The 25832-nt window shown below is 37.6% G+C and overlaps 1 protein-coding gene across 1 annotated transcript; it reads left to right on the top strand.

The window, feature by feature from the left end:
- The first annotated feature begins 5092 nt into the window (after window positions 1-5092).
- On the top strand, window positions 5093-25355 carry DCK (deoxycytidine kinase). Its single transcript, XM_004681228.2, has 7 exons — window positions 5093-5393; window positions 11013-11128; window positions 17400-17593; window positions 18491-18638; window positions 19700-19815; window positions 20717-20807; window positions 24035-25355. Exons 1-7 carry the CDS (start codon window positions 5303-5305, stop codon window positions 24059-24061), a joined length of 783 nt encoding a protein of 260 aa, XP_004681285.1. The 5' UTR covers window positions 5093-5302; the 3' UTR covers window positions 24062-25355.
- Window positions 25356-25832: the final 477 nt, after the last annotated feature.

Below are 25832 nucleotides of genomic sequence, written 5' to 3'. Positions count from 1 at the left end.
GAAATTATTGCTGTGGACAAAGGCAGAAAAATATTGCTAGTGCTAGATAATGAAACAGGGACAACATTCATCTTATGTAAATTTGCAGCGTGAGTAAAGCTAGAGAGACTGCTCACGTAGAGATAGATAATTTCTATGTTAAATAAATTGGGAGGGGAAGGTTGGCTTAAATTATGAAATATAACACAGGCGCTGTTTGTGAACTGTGCCAAGATTGCTCAAATTGTAGTTTTCATTGACTAAAACTTAACTGATTCATTGTATTTTAAAAGGGGATACTGAATATTAGAAACTCTGTAATATGTTTTAATTGAGAGATGTAAATAATGTGTACAGACTTGTATGTGATGGGATGGGAAATATTTAAATTCTAGTTTTTTTTTAAAGGAAGAAACTAAATGTTTATTTAAGAAATAAATAAAGTTATGTTTGGCCATGAATCCTGACTCTACATTATTGATTTTTGGTGTGGGTGTTCTCCCACTGAACATATTCTTAGAGAAATAGTATGTTACAACAACTTTGGAAGTTAATAACTCAATGTCTTATATATTAGAGCTCAGAAGTTGTGTAAGTAATTGATTAGGATTAGGGTTTAAAAACTCCAAATTGCTTGACTTTGAAGTCAATTTGTTTGTTTTCTTCAAATATACTATTACCATGAAAATAGTTAAATCATTTGTTGAGCTGAGATATTACCCAATATTTTGATTTCATTATATATCACTGAAGTATTCATTATATATCACTGAGAATCTTCTTATCCTGATATCTAAGTTCTAAAAGGAAGTGTTTATTTTATAGAGTATAGTGTATATTTAGAATATCATTATTTAGAAGTGCTTGTATTTAGGGGTATTAGTGTGTGGGCCATCACGTTGAGACTATTTTGATGATAGTAACTACAGTTGCCCAGTGTCACCAATAAGAATTTGAAGAAAAACACTAGAAGTAGAAATGTGAGTCCATGCATATATGTATTATGACTGTATGTTTTAATAAAAACACAGTTGTTCTGCATAAACAGTATATACAAAGCACCTATTGTGTGTAAAGAAAAATTCAAAATTCTATTTTAATAGATTCCTTTGCCTCTATTGTAGTAACTTAAAATAGTTAACTCCTTATCACATAGCAATAGAATGATGTATTTTGCGATCACAAAGGTTCTAAAGTAATTTCCGTTTAAGGCTTAACCATATTTGATGGAAATTTTGCTAAAAGATGTACAACAATCTTCCAAACAGCTGAATGCATAACATCACATTTTCTTGATGACCTAATTCACTTTTACAAGTATGCAGCCAAGTATGTTTACTTTGCTAAGGAGCTAGTTGAGGCTGATGGCTAGATCTTGTGCTCCTATTTTAAAAAAAAGTTTGCTCAAAGGAAGACTCATAAATTCCCCAGTAGAGTCCCAGGAACTTCCTATTAAGAAATGGAAGAGGCCCTCCCTGGTGGCGCAGCGGGTTAAAGCACAGCAGTGAGAATCTAAAGCTGTTTCCGCATGAGTTCCATTTCTGCCTGCCCTGGAGGTGACCACCTGACGTGGCAGACCTCTCCTGACCTGCCCACTGCTCCCCTCAGCAGTGTACTTCATCGATCTGCCTGTTCTGTTCCCCACTCTGTCTCTGGTGAAGCCTCTCGCCGCCCCTGAGCCTCTGGCCTGTACCCCAGTTCTGTATGCACAAATAAATAAATCTTAAAAAAAAAAAAGAAATGGAACAAGGTTAGTTTCTGCTGAGGGAAGAAGTGGGAGATACCCAAGGGTGTGACTAGGAGGTATATGTGTTGTGTTTTATTTATTTATTTTTATTCTTCTTCTTCTTATTTTTTTTTTAAAGATTTATTTATTTATGCATACAGAACTGGGGTACAGGCCAGAGGCTCAGGGGCGGTGAGAGGCCTCACCAGAGACAGAGTGGGGAGCAGAACAGGCAGATCGACAAAGTACACTGCTGAGGGGAGCAGCGGGCGGGCCAGGAGAGGTCTGCCACGCCATGCGGTCTCCTCCGGGGCAGGCGGGAATTGAACTCATGCGGAAGCGGCTTTAGATTCTCAGTGCTGTGCTTTAACCCGCTGCGCCACCAGGGAGGGCCATATTATTATTTTTTAATTATAGTACTGTCCTATTGTAGAAACCACATTTAAGGATCCCCAACTCCTAAAATCTTGATCAGGTTCTTCAGTTCCACTTTGGGCATTTCTGAAATTCTTAGATACCCACTCTACCTTAATCCTCTCTCACTAACTGCCAATACCCTTGACCAATTCATGGGTTTTTCCTCTAGCTTGGGTGTGGAATATAATATCTAAAAGTTTTCCCAGCATCTTTTTCCAACTTGACATCCCTGATGACAAATACTCAGACACTTTTCATTTTAGTGAGCCTGCTGCTAATCAACAGAGATAAAAGTAATATGCATAAAATAGAATAGCAATGGCCCTCCCTGGTGGCGCAGCGTTTTAAAGCACAGCACTGAGAATCTAAAGCCACTTCCGTATGAGTTCGATTCCCGCCTGCCCCGGAGGTGACCACATGGCGTGGCAGACTTCTCCTGACCCGCCCGCTGCTCCCCTCAGCAGTGTACTTTGTTGATCTGCCTGTTCTGTTCCCCGCTCTGTCTCTGGTGAAGCCTCTCACTGCCCCTGAGCCTCTGGCCTGCACCCCAGTTCTGTATGCATAAATAAATAAATCTAAAAAAAAAAAAATAGAATAGCAGTATTTATAGAATAGCTACAAAGAATGATTTTTTTTTTCTTTCAAAGGTTTATCTATTTACACATACAGACTGGAGCATAGGCCCAGCACAGGCCAGAGGGGCAGGGATGAGAGGATCCACCAGAGACAAGAGTTGGGGAGCGGAACTGGAAGATTTACTGAAATACAATGTGGAGGGAAGCAGCAGGCAGGTCAGGAGAGGTCTGCCATGCCATGTGAGTCACCTCCCTGGTAGGGGAAATCGAACTTGTGTGCAAGCGGCTACGGATAGCTTCATAGTTCTGCACTTCAACCCTCTCTAACACCAGGGAGGGCCAGCTACAAAGAAAGATTACTACAGTTTTTGTCCTAGAGTTCCATATGTAATCAGCATTATGATTTTTACCATTTATTTCTGAGAATGGATTCACCATTTATGCCCCTCTGACTCCACCTTGAGATGAATTTCAGATCAGAGGTAGTTCCAAAAATGTCTAACAGGGAGGTGGGCTTCTGTAGACAACTGGTTAATGCCTGGTTTACTAGGTCTTTACAATGATTAAGAATGAATTTTTCTACACCTATTTTGTTAACTGCCAGGTGCAGGCATGAAAATTTAACTTTAAGTACCTTTTTAGTGTGAAGTTCTACATGGTATTATCAAGGGCAGGAAAAAAATTTCCCTTCCCTTGTAGGTTCTTGGCCTAAAAATTAAATTGACATAACAGAGATTAACAGGAGAAAATTTCATTACATTTACATAGAAGCCCCATAAAAATAAGAGATTCAAAAGAAGTGACCAAAATAAGAAACTTCCACACATTCTAGACAAAATTTTTTTAAAGAATTGACAAGATAAAGGGGAAAGTAAATTGGTAAAAATAGTAAAAGGCATGGTTTTGTTTACTCAACCTTCTTGGCTCTCAGTTCTCTCTCTGGTGAGAGATAAGGATACCTTTTAACTCCCTGTAACAATCTTTTACACTACAGAGGGTATCTTTCACTAGGGAGATATATCTCCTGTTCTAGGGAGAGAAAGGAAGGTCAGATGTTCATGTACTTAGGGGTTTGATGGAATCTTAGAATAGAAAAAATCAGGGTGAAAGTCTCACAAGGACAAACAAGGGGGGGGGTCATGAATTATTAATGTATTTTAAACTGGTTACTGAAGTTACCTGGAATCTGACAGTCAGAGATTATCAACCAGCCTGGGACAGAGAGGATTAACAACCCAAGCTAACCCCAAGGCAATAATTTCCACAATAGTTCTATCAAAGAACACTGTGAGAACACCCCTTGCTGTAGTAAGGTGCAGCTTGTCTAAAGACTGCCTGCCTGTGTCTCGGCAGGCATCTCTTTTTTACTTTTCCTGCATCGGTGAATGGGAACTTAACACTGAATTCCTTCTCAGAGGGAATCCAAGAACCCCATGCACGGAACCCCAACAGTTTCTCAAGAAATTTTAACTCAGAATAGTGATCAAAGTGGGATATTTTGCAGTGGCAAATTCTGCTGCCTTAGAGTATAAATGGGCAGCAAGTTAAATGGCAAGGAGGATTATGATAAAACAGTTTTTTGGGGCCTCTGTGGTGACCTAGGGGTTAAGTCTCAGCGTTATCCCCACAACAGCCGGGCCTAGCAGAGCACAGCTCCCCTCAGCAGTGTATTTAAGTAGATCTGTTCTGCTCCCCACAATCTCTGATGAATCCTCTCACTCCCTTGCACCTCTGACCTACACCCCAATTCTTCTACACACACACACACACACACACACACACACACACAAAACTTTCTGTAGTTGATAGGCACCTGCCTATCTAAATTCCCATTCCAGCCCCATTTACTGAGACTTTGAAAACGCAGCCTCTCAATGTCTGTGTTCACTGATAGAAGTAATGGTGCGAGCTGGGGAAGTGGATTGCTAGATAATTCTTGCAGAGCGCTCAAAACAGCGCCTGGCACACAGTAAGAGTGCAAGACTTTTCCGGAAGGCTTGGACTGCCTAACGCTCATCCTGTACCCAAGCACCCAGGGCAGCAAGTTCGATTTTTCCACTACACATTGCTTTCGTCCTGAGGCCTTAAGATTCAAATCCAAGCAACTGACCAGTGCTGTTTACCTACACACGCCACACTGGAGAGGAGGTTCCCGAAACCGGAAGGCCGGCAGTCCACACCCTCTGTCCTTGGGCGCAGTCTGGCGCCGATCTGGATTTGCACAGGGTTCCGGAACCAAACCCTCCTCCTGGCCGGGTCCCGGGAAGATGCGCGCGCGGCCCCGCCCCCTGCTCCCGCGTGACCCCACGTCCTGGGAGCGCACGCAGGTGCCCCTCCCTTCGCGCGCGAACTCCCGGGGGCCGGCTGAAGGCTGACGGGCGGTGGCGGAGCGGGGGGGCGGGCCTCTTCCTCTGGCCCGCCCCTGTCTGTTGCGACCTCCGCGCGCCAAAATCAAATTTCAGACTTGCAGCGGCGGAGCCTGCGACGGGTGGCATCCAGCCGAGGGTCGTGCCACACTGGCCCGCGGCGAGTGTCCAGCGCTCACACCTGTGGCACCTCACCGCCCTGCCTTCCCGACGTGCTCGAGGCCGCCGCCGCAGGAGGAATGGCTACCCCGCCCAAGAGGAGCTGCCCGTCTCCTGCGACTAGTTCTCAGGGAACCCGCATCAAGAAAATTTCCATCGAAGGAAACATCGGTAAGGAGCCCCGGGGAGCGTTGGCCCCGATGCCGAGGCAATCGCGGCGGCTGACCTCGCTGCCTCTCGCCCACTTATCTTTGGGGGCGTAGGGCGGAGGCAGCCGCCATCCCTTCCCGCGTAAAGCATCCTCCCTGCCCTCCCTCTCGGACCGTGGAGGTGGGCGCGCACCTAGGCCGATCGGCTTTGTGAGGCGCGCTTTGGGCCTGCTTCCTCCTCTTTGTTGAAGTCGCCGAAAGAGAAGTTTATGTAAGGGCTGTGTGGCATTTCTTATGGTGTAATTTCCATATGCTAGCTCATTCCCTATGGAAATGAGAGATGTTATACAAGGCAAATGCAATATACAAAAGCCGGAGTGAGTATATTAGTGTCAGACATGGAATTCAAAACAGGAGGTACCCCTGGAAATCAAAGAAGACACTTGATAGTCGAAAGAAAGTACACCATTTTAGGCGTCCTCCTCCTTGAGCTTTGACAGACTTCATGCTTCACTGTCACCACTCAAAATTCAGAACATTCCATCAACCTCGATTCTCGTAAGTGAAATAAGGCAGAGCAAAAGACAATACGGATGGTTATTTGTGGAATGCAGATAGCCAAACAGCACATTGGTAAAGCACAACAAAAATAATTGCTAGATTGTGAAAAATATACTGGTTACCAGAGGGAATTAGAGAGGATGGGGTAGGGAATGAGCACTGGAGGGTGGTGGCAGATGAGTGGAGCTGATTATGCACACTTGGAGGTATGAAATGTACCCCCAAAGTTATATACATATGTAAACAACTGGCAAATAAGTTTTAAAATTATACAGCAAAACAGAACAAACATTTCTGTCACCTCCACAAGTTTCTTGGTTCTCCTTTATGGTCAGCCCTTGTGAATTTTGCGAGACAAGAATGTCCTATAAACAGGATCAGAGTATTTATCCTAAAGCGTGTTTTTTTAGTTTAACATCCTTTTGCTTGTGTAGCAAGTGCTTGACTAATGTAAGTGAACTCAGTATCCTTTGGTGATAAAATTGATGGGAAATCTGCTACATTTGAACAAAAGTTATTCAAGTTACCTGCTTGCCGTAGCCACTTCATCCATATGAAGAACTTTTATGTTTGTGGTGTTTGTTACTGTTTTTTATAACTGAGTAATATTTCTTTGCATGGCTATATCACAATTTATTCCCCAATTGTGGACATTAGTGCTGTTTCTAATTTTTAGTGATTTTGAATAAGACTGTCATAAATATTTGGGTACTAGGAAAGAGTATTTTTTAAAAAGATTTATTTATTTATGCATACAAGAACTGGGGTACAGGTCAGAGGTGCGGGGTGTGAGAGGATTCACCAGAGACAGAGTGGGGAGCAAACAGCCGGATTAATTGAAGTACACTGCTGAGGGGAGCAGTGGGCAGTTGGGAAGAGGTCTGCAATGACATACGGGTCACTACCTTGGCTGAGAATAGAACTTGTGCTTCAGTGGCTTCAGAGAGCTTTGTAGTGCTGTGCTTTAACGAGTTGCAGCACCAGGGAGAGCCCAGGAAACATTTGTTTTTAACGATCTTCACCTTAACGATCTTCACCGCTTTGACTTCCTGACTTCCAGTCCCACATCCAAGTAAACATTGGGCTGATTCACACATACCACTATTGTTTCTCTTCTTAACCCAGGTGGGGGCAGACTATCATGCATGTCATTTTTGAAAGATACACCTGAACTTCTATTCTGTTTCCTACCACAGGAAACCTAATTTGTGCCTAACATTTCCTGTTTTGAAAGAATTTTTTTGATTCCAACTTGGGTGTTGTCCATTCATGCATATAGCAAATATTCTATTTGTAGCAAATAGTGTAAAACTCATACCACATCCAGAGCACTTGTACCTTCTTTAAAAAGGGAAGACAAACATTGGTAGCATTGTAGGGAATAGAAAGATGGATAATAGAAACAGAAATAATTATACATTTCTATTTATATTATATGTTTACAATACATTAATATAAATATATTCATGATACTGATTATATATTTAATAAAAGACATGATATATTTATAACATAAATATAATAAAATAAGTAGAAATAACAGTACACATTCCCTTTAAGAGGAATTTTTGTTTTATTGATTCAGCATTAAGGTACCACAAGGGAAAAATACATGTAATAGACTCATTTTTGCTTAGCAGGATTAAGTTCTTTGAGGGTCAGTGTTTATTGGTATGATTCTCACAGCTACTTAATGAATAGAAACAACTGTATTAAAAGACAGGAAAATAATTTGAACAAAGCCATTTCAAAAGTAAATTTGAATGAATAATCTTTCAGTTCAAAACCCCGATAAATCAGGGCCTGCCTCATGGCACAGAGGTTAAGTCTCAGTGCTTTCAAGCTACTAAGTGATCACCAGCCACTTTGGCATGAGTTCAATCCTCAGCCAGGAAGCTAACCCACATGGCACTGTCTTAGCTAGTGCTCCCCTCAGCAGTGTATTTCAGTCAGTCTACCTGTTCTGCTCCCTACTCTGTCTCTGGTGAATCCTCTCACTCCCCTGGAGTCTGGCCCAGACTCCAGTTCTCATATGCATTAATAAAATAAATCTTAAAAAAAAAAAAAACACAATAAATCAGTTCCCTTCCTTTAATCTAGTTAGGCAACATATATCTAGAAATTTACTTTTCGCCAAGAATCTTTAATCTTCCTATAACCTGAAATAATTTTCTAATATGTGACTCAAAATACAATTTCTTTTAATTACTTACAGAATGGTCTTTATTCATACAGTGTATTACCCCCTGCTTAAAATTCTTTCAGCTTTCCTCATTGCTAACACTGGAAGGAGTTGCATACTTACTTCATTGCATAATGTTCTATACAGCTTTGAAAGAACTAACTAATGGTTAGCTTTATGTTTTTGTGAAATATCCTATAAACATTTAGATCCTTGACTATGGAAAAAACCTGAAGAGCTGTAAAAGACCTCACCTCGAGGTGATCCACATGGCGCGCAGAACTTGGCCCGCCTGCTATACCCCCAGCAGTATATTTCAGTAGATCTGCCTGTTCTACTCCCCACTCTTGTCTCTGGTAAATCCTCTCACAGCCCCTGCACCTCTGGCTTGTACTCCAGTTCTGTATACATAAATAAATAAATCTTTTTTTTTAAAAAAAAAGAGTACCAGCATTTGTATAGGTCAGTTAACTTTTTTTCAATGGGTACAGTGAGTTTCTTATCATTATTGTCTTCCCTGACACTGAGGCTTTCACAGTTGCTCTTGCACTGTTCATGTCACTTTCCCCTTATTTGCCAGACCCAAATAAGCTATAAATGGGCAACTTACTAATCTGAGAGGATTCACCAGAAACAGAGTGGGGAGTAGAACAGGCAGACTGACTGAAATGCACTGCTGAGGGGAGCAACAGGTGAGACAGGAGAGGTCTGCTACTCTATGTGGGTCAGCTCCCTGGTGGAGGATGGAACTTTGCTGCAGTCGCTGATAAAACTTCATAGTGCTGAGTGAGACTTAACCCCTTGTGCCATTAGGTATCTAATACCTTATTATTGGTATCTTAATGCCACTAGTAGTTTTATTAGATCCCATAACTTATTTTTAAAGATTTACTTATTTATTTCTGCATATAGAACAACCGCTGGTACAGTCCAGAGGTGCAGGAGCTGTGAGAGGATTCACCAGAGACAGAGTTGGGAGCAGAACAGGCAGATCGGTGAAGTACACTGCTATGGGGAGCAGTGGGCTAGACAAGAGAGGTCTGTTGTGCCATGTGGGTCTCCTCCCTGGCTGGGGATTGAACTTGTGCTGAAGCAGCTGCAGCTAGCTTAGCAGTGCTGTGCTTTAACCCCAAGTGCCACCGGGGAGGGCGCAGCATCTCCTATGCTTACCCTTTCCACACACAATTTGTGATTAAATCTAATAGTCACCTAGATTAAGCTGTAAAGTTTTAATCCTACCTACTGTGTGGTGATGGTATGATTTGTATTTTCCTTTTCAATTGTTCTCTGTTCTTTCTGTTAATTCTTACTAACTACCCTTCTTGCCACTCCTCTCCCCCAACCCTCCCAAGGTGATAGTTTAAAGTTCTTCCTTCCAGGTTTTTCTTTTCTGTTGCTCTATTTAATGTTCTAAGTTTCAGTATAATTCTGCAAGTCAAAGGTGAATTATTTTTGCCCTCTTTGGATCCAATTTGTAAGGAAGAAGACATTTTGCTTTTAAGCATACCTAAGTTGCTTTTTTAGACAATGTATGTGTATTTATCTATGTTTGTGTATTTCCCTCTCCCTGCACATATTAAATTATGCAGACCAGAGATGTCTAATACAACCACATTTGGTGACTTTAGATAGGAAGGGTATGGTGGCATGTTGTTACACCTTGTTAAATTTTAATTTAGGACCTTTCCTGCTACTAAGTGAACTGCATTTCTGAGTAAATATTTTAAATAAAGATTTGTTTTTATTCATTTGTGCATATAAGAACTGGGGTACAGGTCAGAGGTGTGGGGGGTGGTGAGAAGATTTAACAGAGTAGGGGGAAGATCAGGCGATCTACTGAAATACACTGCTGAAGAGCAGCAGGCAAGCCAGGAGAGGTCTGCTGCACCATATATGTTAGCTCCTTGGCTGGGGATGGAACTCATGCAGCAATTGCTGGGCTAACTTTATAGCACTGAGTCTTCAACCCTGTGCCACCAGGGAAACTCATTTCTGACTAATTTTAAAGTAGGAGGAATTTACTATGCCCTGATCACTTCTGAACAACTCTTCCTCAATATTGCAGTAGTGAATGATCAGGGAGAAGTGAAGTGATATGCTTCCTTGCTCCCTTCCCAACCCCCAAAGGATTAGCTAGAGTGCACAGAACCATGAAAATAAGGTGAAAGCAGAGAAAATACCACCTTAGCTTTGTAGGTAGTACTTAGTAAAAATGTTTCTATAATTTCTGTTAGCTATAGTACCATGTGATAATTTGTGTCATGTAGTAATCATACCATTTCCTGTTCTAAAATATTCTAAAAGTAAAGACATTTGTAGTTTATTTACTGGTTTTTAAATTGGTTTTGGAGAAGAAAGACTGGAACTTTCATAAACTGAAAGAATAGCCAGTAGAGAGGAAAATTTTGAAGAGGCTGGAATCACTACCATTGTAGCAATAATTTCTTTGTTTATCACAGGTGTCCAAGCTCATTATTAATACAGTCTCTATTATATTATGGTGCAATAGGCTCATACTGGTTCAGTGACTTAGCCACAATACATACACATTTAAATACTTCCTACAAAGTTATCTCTGATTGTTTGGTTAAGGCAAATGAGTCTTGGAGTAGGATTTTTTCCCCGTAACATTTTTCCTAATACTTTACCAAGTTCCATGACTGCTAAGCTAAAAAAGATAGGAATTAATATGCTTAATACAAGTGAGCCAGACTTTCTTCGCTTTAATTTTTAAAAATCAAGTGAGAAAGTTTAGGAAATTGTGTTTGTGGTTTTGTATTACTTATTAAATTTTGTATTACAGACTTTGTGTTATAAATTGTGAAAGCTGATAATTATCTTGACATTTCATTTCCTTACAAGTTCCCTTCTTCAATTTCGTTTTTCTTTTCACCATAGCTGCAGGGAAGTCAACATTTGTGAATATCCTTAAGCAAGTCTGTGAGGATTGGGAAGTGGTTCCTGAACCTGTTGCTAGGTGGTGCAATGTTAAAAGTTCTCAAGATGAATTTGAGGTATGAAATGAAATTTAACTAAGTAAAATAAAAATCTTTGATTTAGAGGCTGTATTTAATTGCTTGTATTTTCTGTTTTTTCTTTTCCAAAAAGGTTCAAATACAGCTTTTTGTCTCTTTTTTTCACCTAGGTGGTAGGGGGATATATATGTAAATACTCATTAAACTGTCACTTGAGATCTGTATATTTCATTATTTTCTATAGTGGTTTTGCCATTTACATGCCCCCTATAATACTGAAGCTGTCATTAATCCATATTTTTGCCAATTAAAAATTTTTTTAAAAAAAATATTTTATTTGGGCCCTCCCTCGTGGCGCAGCGGGTTGAAGCACAGCACTGAGAATCTGAAGCTGCTTCCGCATGAGTTCGATTCCCGCCTGCCCCGGAGGTGACCACATGGTGTGGCAGACCTCTCCTGACCCGCCCGCTGCTCCCCTCAGCAGTGTACTTCGTCGATCTGCCTGTTCTGTTCCCCACTCTGTCTCTGGTGAAGCCTCTCGCCGCCCCTGAGTCTCTGGCCTGTACCCCAGTTCTGTATGCACAAATAAATAAATCTTTAAAAAAATATTTTATTTATTTGTGCATATAAGAACTAGGGTACAAGCCAGAGGTGCAGGGGCTGAGAGGATTTATCAGAGACAAAGTGGGGAGCAGAACAGGCAGATTGAAGTACATTGCTGAGGAAGCAGCAGGTGAGACAGGAGAGGTCTGCTATCATGTGGGTCACCTCCCTGGCTGGGGATTGAACTCGTTCTGCAGTAGCTGCTGATAGCTTTATAGTGCTGCACTTTAACTCTGTACCACCAGGGAGGGCCCTCTTTGCCAGTTTTTAATATTGCCCTACCTCCCTATTTTTCTTATTTTTGTTAAGTGTTTAGTGTCCTTTATGTTTTTACTTTTCATTTCCTTGATTGCTAATGAGATAGCGCTTATTGATTTATTTGCCATTTGGATTTCTATTGTGAATACTGTTCAGGTAGGTCCTTTTTCTAAAAAATGTCTTCATACTTCTTAAAAGCTTTATTGAGTTATATATGAGCATTCAATAAAATGCTTAAAGTATGCTGCATGAATGTATTTTAACATGTGCATACACCCATGAAACTACCTCACAACTACATAACAAACATGAAACTACCTCACAACTACATAACATAAATAATAACAATAAAAATTTCATCAGGTAATTCAAAGAGCTCTACTGAAATACACTTGCAGTGGGCAAGATAGGAGAGATTTGTTGTGCCATGTGGGGATCAAACTCAGGCCATAAAAGTAATAGCATGAGAACACTGAGACTTAACCCCTACACCACCAGGGTACCATCAGACTATGAAACACTAATGAATATATCTCCATTTTAAGAATGTGGATTAGGACCTCCCTGGTAGCCCAGGGGTTAAGTCTCAGTGCTTTCATCACTATCATCTGTGTGTTAGCTAGTACATCCTAATATAGTTGGATATTTTCTTTTTTTCCAGACTTCCACTAAATTCAGGATGGGGGCTTTCTTCATTCTGGACCCATTCTACCCCAGTTCCATCTCTGATATATTCCTTAAGGTTATATTTTGTATTATCCACTCTCCTTTCATATAGTGCTGTCAGTGGTAAGAAGATCATTTCAGACTCAACCCAGGCAAGGTCTTGCCATTTACTCACACTTCTTGGCAGTTGATGTTGACTTGGGCTATTGGTACTTAGTAACTAATAATATTGGTACTTGCACCTGCATGGTTAGCATTATTTTTTTTAAGCTACTTTACTTTTTTTACCTGCCACCTAGTGGTTGAAATGTTGCTCTGTACCCTTCATAAAATTCAAATAGTGAGGCCATGTACTTAAGAATTTTATATAGTCTTCTCTCCTTTCTACTTCCATAGAAAGATTATCTTTAAAACATACCACCCAGATGATTATCCAACTTTGTATTGTAGGTTTATTTCAAATAATAATGTGCATTACTTGGTGATTTTTGTTATTTGGGCCTTGATTTTATTTTTAGCATAATAGAAAGGCTGTTAGGTATATATCTCTGTTCTCTCCTGTATTTCTCATTTAAGTTATGATCACAGAGTATTATGTAGAGAGTATGATTACCTTTCTTCAAAAGTTTAGTGTTACACCAAGTTCATATTTGCATTTATTGACATGAAGCAAACATTTTTGAGTACTTATCTAAGCAATGAATATTCATTGATTATGGAACAAAATAACACTTTAAAATTTGGATCTAAAAGTAGTTGATCCTGAAGCTAGTGTTTATGAAATTGGTGAATAAGTCTATATTGATATTATTCAGGATCCTGGGCCACCTCTTTCATTATTATAGTCAGTCATGTTCATTTTAATCATAGCTAGACCTTTAATCTGCATTTTTTTATAGGGTAGATTATTTAAATCTCTTGTCAAGAAATTGGCTTAATTTATTTTTTTCCAGCAGGCAGTATAGTGAGAAAAAACCTTAATATGTATTTTTCAAGTTCACTGATTATATTAAGTGCCATTTTTATAATTTTAATAAATATTAATCATACTTTATAATAGGATTAAACACTTTATTTTTTTTTATGCATATAGAACTGGGGTACGGGCCAGAGGTGCAGGGGCTGTGAAAAGATGCACCAGAGACAGAGTTGGGAGCAGAACAGGCAGATTGATGAAGTACACTACTGAGGGGAGCAGTGGGCAAGACAGGAGGGGTCTGCTGCGCCATGTAGGTCACCTTCGGAGCTGGGGATTGAGCTCGCACTGAAGGGCTGCCCCAGATTGCAGTACTACTGCTTCAACCTGCTGTGTCACCAGGGAGGGCCCTTATTCAATGCTTTAAAGCAGGGGTTTGACTGGGTATTTTTCTAAGTTATTTGGGTTTATATGTGTTATAATGAAACTTTAATAAAAATACTAATTAAAGGACATACTATATATAATGAAATTTTTAGGGGTAAACTGATTCTTTTAAAGTTTAAAAAAAATTTTGTGCATATAAATTGGGGTACAGGCCAGAAGTATGGCGGGGCGGTGGGAGGATTCACCAGAGACAGAATGGGGAACAGAACAGGGAGGCCCTGGTAAACTGGTTCTTAATGAGTAGATTAATACTGTGAGTTCTTAATAATTTTAAGACTTAAGATAGCATCATTCAAAAATTAATGTTACTTTTTTTTTTTAAAGATTTATTTGTGCATACAGAACTGGAGTACAGGCCAGAGATGCGGAGGGTGAGAGGCTTCACCAGAGACAGTGGGAAACAGAACAGGCAGATCGACGAAGTACACTGCTTAGGGGAGCAGCGGGCGGGTCAGGAGAGGTCTGCCACACCATGTGGTCACTTCCGGGGCAGGCAGGAATCGAACTCATGCGGAAGTGGCTTTAGATTCTCAGTGCTGTGCTTTAACCCGCTGTGCCACCAGGGAGGACCCAAAAATTAATGTTACTTTATTTAACTAAACAAATATATAAAGTAGCCTGTGATTGTTATGGAATCTAAGGGTTTTTATGTTAAGTTAGAACATTAAAAGTTACTATTAGAATTTAATTTGAAACACTGTAAAGTTGTATCAGTTAATTAAAAATTACAGTTAACTACATGCTTACATAAAACATTTTTATAAAAAAATGGTTATACAAAACAAAAAATTGCGAGATTGTGACATTGTTTTACATTTTGTAATCTCTTTAATGTCTGACTTAATAGCAAAGGTTGGATTCTTGTATCTGTTTTTCTATTCAGACTGGTTCACTATCACTTGGTGTACAACCTCTGGAAAGCTATAAATGAGAGAATGAAAATGGAAAAAGGTATATTTACTGTGAAAATAGTACTTTTTTTCCTTTTCAGACTCCTTGAAATACTCAGGGGCTCCCTTCCCACATTGTAGGAATTTTTGTTCTAGATAATATGTTACTTCATCTGTGAAACTTAAAAGACTCATTAAAAATAACTCTAGAGGACCCTCCCTGGTGGTGCAGCGGGTAAAAGCACAGCACTAAGAAGCTCAAGGCACTTCAGCATGAGTTCGATACCTGCCCTGTAGGTGATCCACATGGGACCACAGACCTCTCCTGACCCGCCCACTGTTCCCCTCAGCAGTGTACTTCATTATTCGGTCTGTTCTGCTCCCCACTTTGTCTGGTGAATCCTCTCACTGCCCCTGCACCTCTGGCTTGTACTCCAGCTCTGTATGCATAAATAAATAAATCTCTTAAAAATAAGACTCTGGAAATATTATTTAAAAAAGGGCATCTAAAAGATGAGTGTTTCTTTTGTATCATTCATTCTATGTTTATATTTCCTCATTGTCTCATTTTTATTGTTTGTTGAAATCAAGATTCAGCAAGGTTCACACATTGCATTTGGCTGATAATCTTTCAGATTTCGACCTATTGATTCCTCTTCCTTTTCTTTGCAGCTTATTAGTTAAAGATAATGTGTCATTTGTTCTTACAGAGTTTCTCTTACTCTGGCTTTGTCTGAGTATGTCTCTGGTATAATTTATGTTTCTTGATTTACTGCATTTCTTGTAAATTTGTAGTCAGAACTCTGGAGAAGTGATTAGATTTAATTTCAGTCCTTTTTGGAACAACAATTGTTATATAATGTGTAATTTCATTAATATTCAGTTACAGAGGATGTCTTTTTATTTAAGATTTATTTATTTATGCATACAAGAACTGGGATACAAGACAGAGGTGTGGGGGTAGAGAGGATTCACTAAAGCAGTTGAGTAGGGAATAGAACAGGCAGATTGATGAAGTATGCTGCTGAGGGGAGCTGCTAGCGAAATGAGAGGTCAGCTGTGTCATGTGGATTAAGCTCCCTTGCTGGGATTGAAGGCATACAGCAGTGGCTGGGCTCACTTGGTAGTGGTGAGATTTTAACCCTGTGCCACCAAGGAGGCCTGAAGTGTTTGCTTTCCCCCCACCCCCTTCCCTTGTTCTACAGTTTTTCAAAATCATTAGTGAGTACCCTAGCAAGCTTGGTTTTCTGTCTCCTAGAGTTTCTATTATGAATTTACAAATTTTGTTTTTTGGTCATTATGCTTTTTGAATAATGACTGTTATTTGAATGTTCATATCCTTTCTCTTGACTCGTGGAAGCCCTTTTAGGGTGACTCTTTTGTCCTTGGTACATCTTTAGTAGTTTTTGATAGTTTCCTGGAACAAGATTTGTTAAGTTCATCTTGTACATTTCCTTCTCCAGACCTGGAGTCTGAATGATCATCATTTCTGTCAGTGGCTAGTGATATTTAGAGATCTATGTGGTATTTATGTTTATTCCTGAAAGGTTGGCATTGTCACTTTTTGGTGATCAGATCTAGGAAATTCATATTTTATAGAAAGAAAAAGAATTCATATGTTGTGAGAGCTATTTCCAATTCAGATGCAAGATTCCAGTTTTTTTTTATTCAATGTAAAATATTGGTTGTACCTAATCACAAAATTTGGGAGACTATTCTGTTTAATTAGACAATTGGAGTCACAAATTCATGTGACTGAAGGTTTCAGACAGCTAAACAAATAAGTCTGTTGTGATAATGAACAGAGAATGACCAGGGATGATAAACTGAAGAACGTATGTCCCATTTCATGGAAGCATGTGTGTGTTTTGCCAAGAGAAAATACATAGTATTGCTTGGTTTTCCTGTTTCTTAGAAGATTTAAGTACAGATATGTTACGTGCCATTATTTAGCTTTTAAATGTTGGCAACTCATACATTTTTGAAAAATAATATATTTTTTTTTGCATAGAAGAACTGGGGTGTAGGTCAGATATGCAGGAGGTGAGAATATTCACAAGACACAGAATAGGGAGCAGATCAGGCAGACTGACGGAAATACACTGCTGAGGCGAGCAGTAGGTGAGACAGAAGTTTGCTGTGCCATGTGGGTCAGCTCCCTGGCGGGAGTCAAGCTCAGGCTATTGCAGGTTGTTGTAGGTGATCCATAGTGGTGGTAGTGCTGAAACTTAATTCCTAGGCCACGTTTTTAAAGAGTCTTGTTAGGATCAAAGAAGATATTTCTGTCACAGGCTGTTAGTTTGTGGCTACTTGTGAAAATAGTCTAAGAAATTAGTGGTTAAACTAGCTTTTTAAAATTATAGCACTCAGATGACCTGAAAAATGACAGAGGGGGAAAAAGTAAGAGATAATGACTTAATCATTATAGTTTGCTAATCTTGATGAATTTAATGATCCATCTTCTCTTTTTGAACTTCTTAAGTTATTTATCATTAACTTTGTTTTTTTTTTTCTTCCAAATTCAATATAGGAGCTCACAGCATCTCAGAAAAGTGGTGGGAATGTTCTTCAGATGATGTATGAGAAGCCTGAACGATGGTCTTTTACCTTCCAATCATATGCCTGCCTCAGTAGAATAAGAGCTCAGCTTGCCTCTCTTAATGGCAAGCTCAAAGATGCAGAGAAACCTGTATTATTTTTTGAAAGATCTGTGTATAGTGACAGGTACATAAAAATTATTTGTACTTTTCAGTTTGGAATTTAACTTTGAACTTTTTTAGTCCTGGGAATCTAAAAGGCTGAGTTGGGGATTTGAGATGAAAATGACAGTATCTTCAGCAAGTTGGTACTGATGATGTTAGGGATGTTCTAAAATCTACAATTTCTTTCCTGTAAACTGTAGGGAACATGCTGGCTGTCTCATTCAAGTTAACAGGAATTTTTTTTCCCCTCTGACCTTAAAATTATTACTAAAGGGGCCTTAGAATCACCCTACTTCTTGAGCAAAGATTCTGTCAGTTTCTAGAGTTAACTCAGAAAAGAGACTTTCACACTTCTTGGCCTTAGGACCCCTTTCCATACCTAATAAGTATTGTGGATTCTAAAGGTTTATGTGTCTTACTGATATTTATCTTATTAAAAATTAAGATTGAGGAAAAAAACATTACCTAAATAAAATTGATTATAGTAAAGCCATTATATATGCATAAATTATGTACTTGAGATATTTTAAAAAACAAGTGAAAGCATTATTTTATGTTTTTGTGAATCTTTTTAATATCTGAGTTGAAATAACTGGATTATCATTTATGCTTCTTTATTCATTCTTCTGTTATATGTTCTTTTGGTTCAAGTATGGTCTATGATGTAATCTAATTTCTCATGGAACCACTGTATGGGTCTTGGGGACCACCAGGGTCCTCATACCACATTTTTGGAAACCATTAGCCAAGAATATATCTCTTAGAATTGAGGATACTGTTTTTCCCTGCTCTTTCTCTGTCAAAGGTTTTAGGTAAATGTTCCATGTCCATTTAGTATAACTATTTTCTCTCTTATATTTCTTTGTGATTTTTTTTTTCCTGGAGAGAGAGTATCGTGTTGATGTAAATTCTTTTTCAGGTATATTTTTGCATCTAATTTGTATGAATCTGACTGCATGAATGAAACAGAGTGGACAATTTATCAAGACTGGCATGACTGGATGAATAAGCACTTTGGCCAAAGCCTTGAACTGGATGGAATCATTTATCTTCGAGCCACTCCAGAGGTAAGATGCAATAAAAATTTGTTTGCTTTATCAGAAATTTAAAGTAATGTGTAGAAATATTTTCAGTACTATACAGTTTCTGAACGTAATTTAATTTTGTTCTCCATCCTCTTCCTCTCCTCCCACAAACTAGAAACTCAGTTTCTAGTGTTGTATTGTCTCTGCAAACAATAACCCCAGATTTGGCAAGTAACTCAGGTTCCTTTTCTGTTCTTCCTCAGTTCTGTTCATTAGTATTTCTTTCTGACTTTTGCACTCTCTTACTTATTATAAGTAGGCTAAGACATTTGCTCAAGCAACTCCTAAAGTATAGGCTTTAGTGAGGTGAATTTTGAGTATTTTAATTGCAGTTGAATTTCTAGTATACAGAGTAGGACCTAGGACCTGGGTGCATAGTAGCAGCTCAGTAAATATTTGCTGAACTTGTTGATGGAGGTCCACCAACCCACATGGTGCAGCAGACCTTTCCTGTCTCACTTGCTGTTCCCCTCAGTAGTGATTTCAGTAGATCTGCCTGTTCTGTTACCTCCTCTATCTTTGGTGAATCCTTTCACCCCCTGCACCTTTGGCTTGTATCCCAGTTCTTGTTAGTCTAAATAAATAAAAATAAACATTTTTGAAAAAGAAAAAGAGTAAGTATTACTAATAAATTTGTTCTACTAGGAACATTCATAGTCACGACTTTCTAAAGTTTAACATGTTCCTTTATTTTATCAGTGTTATCTGTGGCCTCTTTGATTAGAGTCACTATTTGAAAGCAAACTTAAACATTGAAGTAGTTTATATTTTGAACTTACATTCTTTTTAACAAATTTTTATAGTATATTATAAATATGGATGCCAAAAGTTTGCAGATTTACTTTGACTTGTTTTGGAAAGTACTGCATGGTTTACAGCCACCAAATGGTGAAAAGCAAAGGGAAGAAAAAATGAACTATTTTTACTTTCTAGAAACAATATATACTTTGTCTAGCATAACTAAAGTGATACACTGGACAAGAAAATTTTAGAGGCAGGAGACTACATTACTTGATCCTATGTTTCTTGCTGCTTGTTTTTAGAAATGCTTGAATAGAATATATTTACGGGGAAGAAATGAAGAACAAGGCATTCCTCTTGAATATTTAGAGAAGCTTCACTACAAACATGAAAGCTGGCTTCTGCATAGAACACTGAAGTAAGACTTCCTATTCTTATTAATTTTTATAAGTAATCAGATTTTAATCTAGAACATGTATAATTTTTCATTTTCAGCCAATTAATTTATTAGTATGGGATCTTCCAATATTTGGTTTGGGTTTTGATTCTTTTTATTATAAAGAAATCCTGTATATAAAATTTTTATGACTAATCTCCTGCACTGATAATAATGTCATTATAAGTAGAACTGCATGTTAAGTGATGAAGTAGGAATTGTATCTGATTTTTTCTTTCAGAGGAAATTCTAAGATAGTTTAAATTTATTCCATCAATCAAGGCTTAGAAGTAGAATAGCATAGTTATTAAGAGCTTGGACTTTGTCATTAGTCCAAACCTTGATTCAAATTTAGTCGTACTAGTGTTCAACATTAGACAGTCTGAGGACATCAGAGTGACCTCCCTTACTTTAGTTTTCTTATCTTTAAAATACAAAAAATTCCTACTTCATGATATGTTTGATTTTGAGTATTTTACATGCTACAGTACCTAATTCTACATATTTTATACCTGAGATTTTTAAAGCTGTGTGTAGTAAATGTCGGTGAGAAAGATGGGGCAGCCTAATGAAGTTCTTTGTTACTTTCAGTATAACTTTAATATAAAATGCTTGACAGCATCTCGTCTGAAGACTGCCTGTGCCTATGAAGGTGTCTCCTTTAACAAACTTTTACCTTTGAAAGCGGCAACTCTTTCTGCCTGTTTATATCTGTGCAAATGTCTCTTTTCCTTTCCTTTTTCCCCTAATTAACCTACTCTTTTTGGTCATAAAAAAAAAAATGATAGGCAACATTTTTCTGTAATAATATAGGAATGAGTTTTTAGTTTTTCTGTTTTATTTATTACTATTTTTTTTTATTCATCTTTCTATTGTTAAACAGAACCAACTTTGATTATCTACAAGAAGTACCTATATTAACACTGGATGTTAATGAAGACTTTAAGGACAAACATGACAGTCTGGTTGAAAAGGTAGATTTATACAAACACTATAAGCTAACACTTGTTTTGTCTGTAAACTAACTAGTTAGAAAGGTGTTATCTAACAAAAAGATTCCATAAAATTATAGTAAGAGACAGTTAAGAGCTTTAGAGGGATTTAGATTGTTCAGATTCCAATCCTAACTTTATATTCTAGCTTTGTGGTAAAATATGAACCTTCTATGTCTATTATCTTTTACTTCCTTTGTAATATAGTAAGCACATAGACAGAAGTTCTTGATTGCCTTTTTCTCTGCTTTGTCCTTTTCCCTCTTACCACCAATTTTAGATATTTTAATGACTAGTAGCTTGTGAAAGTAAATTTAGCTTTTTTTCTTAAAAAGGATTTCTTTGTTTGTGCATACAGAACTGGGGTACCAACCAGAAGTGCAGGGCCAGTGAGCATATTCACCAGAGACAGAGTGGGGAGCAGAACAGGCAGATCTAGGAAGTACACTGTTGAGGGGAGCAGTGGGCTGGTCAGGAGAGGTCTGCCCCGCCATGTGGTCACCTCCAGGGCAGGTGGGGATCTAACTCATGCTGAAGTGGTTTTTAGCTTCTTAGTGCTGTTCTATAACCCGCTGTGCCACCAGGGAGGGCCAGTAAATTTAACTTTTTAAACTAAATTCAATATAGAAGATATTTGAAGTTATAGGATATGGATTTTATTCATTTTTATGTTAGCTGAAGTTGAGATTAAAGGAGTTTTTAGTTTATAGTTTTATTTGGGGTCTTGTCAATGATGAATTGGTGATGCCTGATCATTGAGTCATTGTCTAGATTATAGTTAACCTATTCCTCAGATATTTGGGCGTCACCGATGTTTGTTGAGTGAGTAATAACCCATATTGATAAAGGAACTGGTAGGTAACATGTTGATGCACACTTGAGAGAATGGTTGAAGTAATTGTATAAAAAATCCTGTGCCCGGCCCTCCCTGGTGGCACAGCGGGTTAAAGCACAGCACAAAGAAGCTTAAGCCACTTCCGCATGAGTTCGATTCCCACCTGCCCCGGAGGAGACCACATGGCGCGGCAGACCTCTCCTGACCCGCCTGCTGCTCCCCGCAGCAGTGTACTTCGTCGATCTGCCTGTTCTGCTTCCAGCTCTGTCTCTGGTGAATCCTCTCACCCTCCTCATCTCTGGCCTGTACCCCAGTTCTGTACGAATAAATAAATAAATCTTTAAAAAAAAAAAACCCTGTGCCCATATTAATTAAGTGATCTGTGGTCTAAAGAAAAAGCTATATTTTTGTTTAGTTTTGAAAGAAATTTGGTCTTTCTTTTGTCCTTTCAGAAAAGATCTGCTCTTTAGTATATCAGGTAATTGGCGCTATTAGAGAAATATCTTAAGAAGTTTGAAAATCTTAGCATTTATAGATAACGACTATAGCCCTCGTTGTTTTTCCCTTGGTATACAGTAAACTGTATCTGGAATATTCAAATGAGTATTTCATACTAATTATGATAAAAGTAGAATTCACTTAAGGAACTATTAAAATAATTGAATACTACTAAATAGGCCTTTTCAGTATTACTGTCAAGTATTATTTTATTTAATTTTTAAATTTTATTTAGTTTTTAATTAATTTTCTCATTTATAAATGAGAACAAGTATTAACAATATGCTGTATTTCAGGTGTTGGAAAAGGTGTGACATAATCCAAATACACAGTCTTGTTTCTTTTCCAATTCAGAATTTTTGTTTTAATTATAAAAGTGAGAGATAATTTTTTAAAGAGATTTATTTATTTATGCATGCAAGAATTGGTGTACAGGCCAGAAGTGGAGGGGGCTAAGAATTCACCAGAGACAGAGTGGGGTGCAGAACAGTCGGATTGACTGAAATACACTGCTGAGGGGAGCAGCAGGTGAGACGAGAGGTCTGCAGTGCCACCCTGTGGGTCAGCTCCCTGGCTAGGGATCAAACTCGTGCTGCAGTGGCTGTGGATAATCACTTCACATAGTGAAGAGACTTATCTACTTATGCCACCAGGGAGACACTAAAAATGAAAAATAATTTTTATAACCTAAAATGTTTCCTTATTAAAGCTTTCATAAACAATTAAAAAAAAAGTGAGGCAAACTGCATGTCAGTCATATCAGATCCTGTGCAGGGAATTTGCAGCATGACTTCTTTCATCTGTGAGGACACAGTTAGTGTTTAAGACATACATATTCATCTACTGGCTCAGGACAGTCAACCTTCCACTTTGTGGTTTCCTTCTGCTGCATGTCTGGTTGTCTGATTCTTAGAGCTTTTATCTTATCCATCTACTAGCTGTTGGAGGAGGACTAGGGCCACAGTAATGATTAATTTGATCTATTCTTCTGGGGAGGTTTCCTGGTATATCTAGAATTAGAACAATTTCTGTACCCTTTTCTCTTTTTCACATCTTGTTAAAGTAGAGTTTTAAAATTAAAACCACAACTCAGCTTTTCCCCAGAACAAATCTGTTACAAAAGATAATTTCCATGGGGACTGATTCCACCAATCCAGCATTGTTCATTCAAGATGCAAATCGTCTTGTTTCTTGTTCCCTGTCACCCCCAACAGTAATTTTAACTAAATGTAAAACCACTTTTAAATTTTATAACACTTAAGTGTTTTGACTAAAAAATCATCATTTCATAAATTATTTTACTTCCATTAATAAATGCTTATAATTGACTTTATCTTAGTTATTTTTACAAGACTGTAATCTTTCTCTCCAGAAACACGTGTAGTCTTGAGTATATAGAGAACAGTCTTAATACATTGTGATATTGATAAATTGATAAGGCTCACTCACTGCTTCCATACTTTTTCCCACCTGTTATATCAGTGTGTATGATTCATACTGTTTCAGAAAAATTAAAAATCTGCATGTCTATACCTTCCAGATTGCCTGAACCATTGCCATTATTAATATTTTCAAGGCTAAAGCTGTATGTCTGTGGTATTTAAGTGAAAGTTCATAGAATTAGCCTAATGGCTGTTGTAGAAAACTATCAATCTTAGTTGTAAATATAGTAACTCTTGTAATGACATTTTAGGTCATTCATGTTTGAATACTGAAGTATTTATGTAATTCTTCTTTTGTGTAATACTTCTTTTCAATGAAATTTCTATGGCCTTGTGATAGTTATTTCTTCAATTGATATGCTTTTAAATGAAGATGATTATTCAGTATCTCAGATTAGTTAAAATTGTATTAACATATTTTTCCTGCCTTTTAGGTCAAAGAATTTTTGAGCACTTTGTGATCTTGCTGAAGACCACCATAGACAGACAAGTGCTTCCAGATACTTCATATTTTTGTGTCTTCGTAGGTCCATATTGATACAGGTCTCATTAGAAAGCCTAAGATTTTAGCCATTTTTGTTTAAAAGTTTATAACCTTTTTCTTAATTTTTTTGGGGGTCTGAAAAAAAAATTTAACATTTTTCACAATAAGAATTCTGGAAATGTAGATAGTTCTAGAATCAGTATAAAGACAAAGCTACACCATAGAGGACCCAGTATCTTCCTGTCATTCTCCTCAGCAGGTTAGCATATTTTTCCTGTTATTTTTTATGCTGATGACTGGTTTCTTAACTGGAAACTTTAATGTTACATAGTTTGGTGATGTTTCCTGTGTAAGTTAGTGCACCTGTTAAAAGTTGAAAAGAATCCCTGAAAAGTATTTTAAAATTTTAAGTATTTTTGCTCTGGTTTCTGTCTTAATTTATATGAAAGTTAAGACAGGTTTAATATTTAATAGCATCACTAGTATTTATTAGTGTTTCTATAGCACAGTTATAGAGGAGCAGGTTAGACTTTGTTCCAAGTTTGTAATAATGTATCAGTGGGTCATTTAACTTTTTTTCCCTCCCTTTTTTTCTACAACTGTGGTATGTATAAAATTCTTATCCTTTGGCAGGAGATTTTTGGGAATTAAAAAGAAATGATTCTATACTTAAAAGATAATAGTTAATGTATGAGTATAAAGATTCACTTAACATGGAATTTAAAATAACTACTTGGCTTTTTCCCTTCTCAGACCATTCTTTTAGAATTGAATATGTCATGTGGTTAAAAGATTGGTTTAAACTGTAATTGCCTTTAAATGATTTGAAATGGAAATATAGTTTTCCCTAACATTCTTCCCATTTTTATGGGTAATTTTAATAGAACATATTGAGGGACAAGTTTTTTCCATTTTATTCTCTATTCACCCTGATTGCCGAGTAGTTTACCTTTAATACTTGGTGAGAATGCAAAAGAGAAACTGAAGACAAAATAGATTATCATCTTGGGCAATTTAGTTTGTTTAGTCTCAACTATGTCCATTTTTGTCCTTTTCTTACTATTAACTAAGCAGTCACATATTTTAAAGTTTGAATAAGTGGCACCTATTTTATTATGCAAATATCACTATCATTCTTCATTTTGTACTTTGCTTCTCTTAAGATAACTCCCCTTTAAGACAAGTTGCTTATAAAAATGGTATTGCTTTGTTAGTATCTTAAAAGCATTATCTCTTTTTGTTGAATATATGTTAAGAAATGTATACATATAAAAAAGATAAGAGGATAGAAAGTTTATATTAATTAGGTACTCTTAATTACTCAAAGTACTTACGTGAATAGTTTTAATTCTTAAAATCTCATGAATTCATTATAGGTCTGTTTATAATTGTACAGTTTTTTCAATTTTATTTAATTAAATATGCAGTTTTAATTAGATCTTTACTATTTAATTAGGTCCTGAAAATTCTTTTGAAATAAGGGAAGTAGTCACTTTTACTATGAAACTATTATTTTCCTTTTTAAAATCTCATTTCTGTTTTTTGCTTCTTGATACTCAAAGGTGATAATTTAGTGGGTTAAACTGCATGCCCTGATCTTAGAAGGGAGACTGTTTCAATTCTGTATTCATCAAGAATATTTATACTTAATATTGTATGGGTTTTTGTTTGATATTAATGAAGTTGAATATTTGCTTAATAAATAAGCATAAAAATTCATCTTTAAAAAAGTTACATCATTTTTCAAT

The sequence above is a fragment of the Condylura cristata genome, unplaced genomic scaffold (genome assembly GCF_000260355.1).
Source record: "Condylura cristata isolate star-nosed mole 26May11 unplaced genomic scaffold, ConCri1.0 scaffold00012, whole genome shotgun sequence".
NCBI lineage: Eukaryota > Metazoa > Chordata > Mammalia > Eulipotyphla > Talpidae > Condylura > Condylura cristata.
Note: the sequence above shows the minus strand (reverse complement) of the source record. Positions and strands in the feature narration are given on the sequence as shown.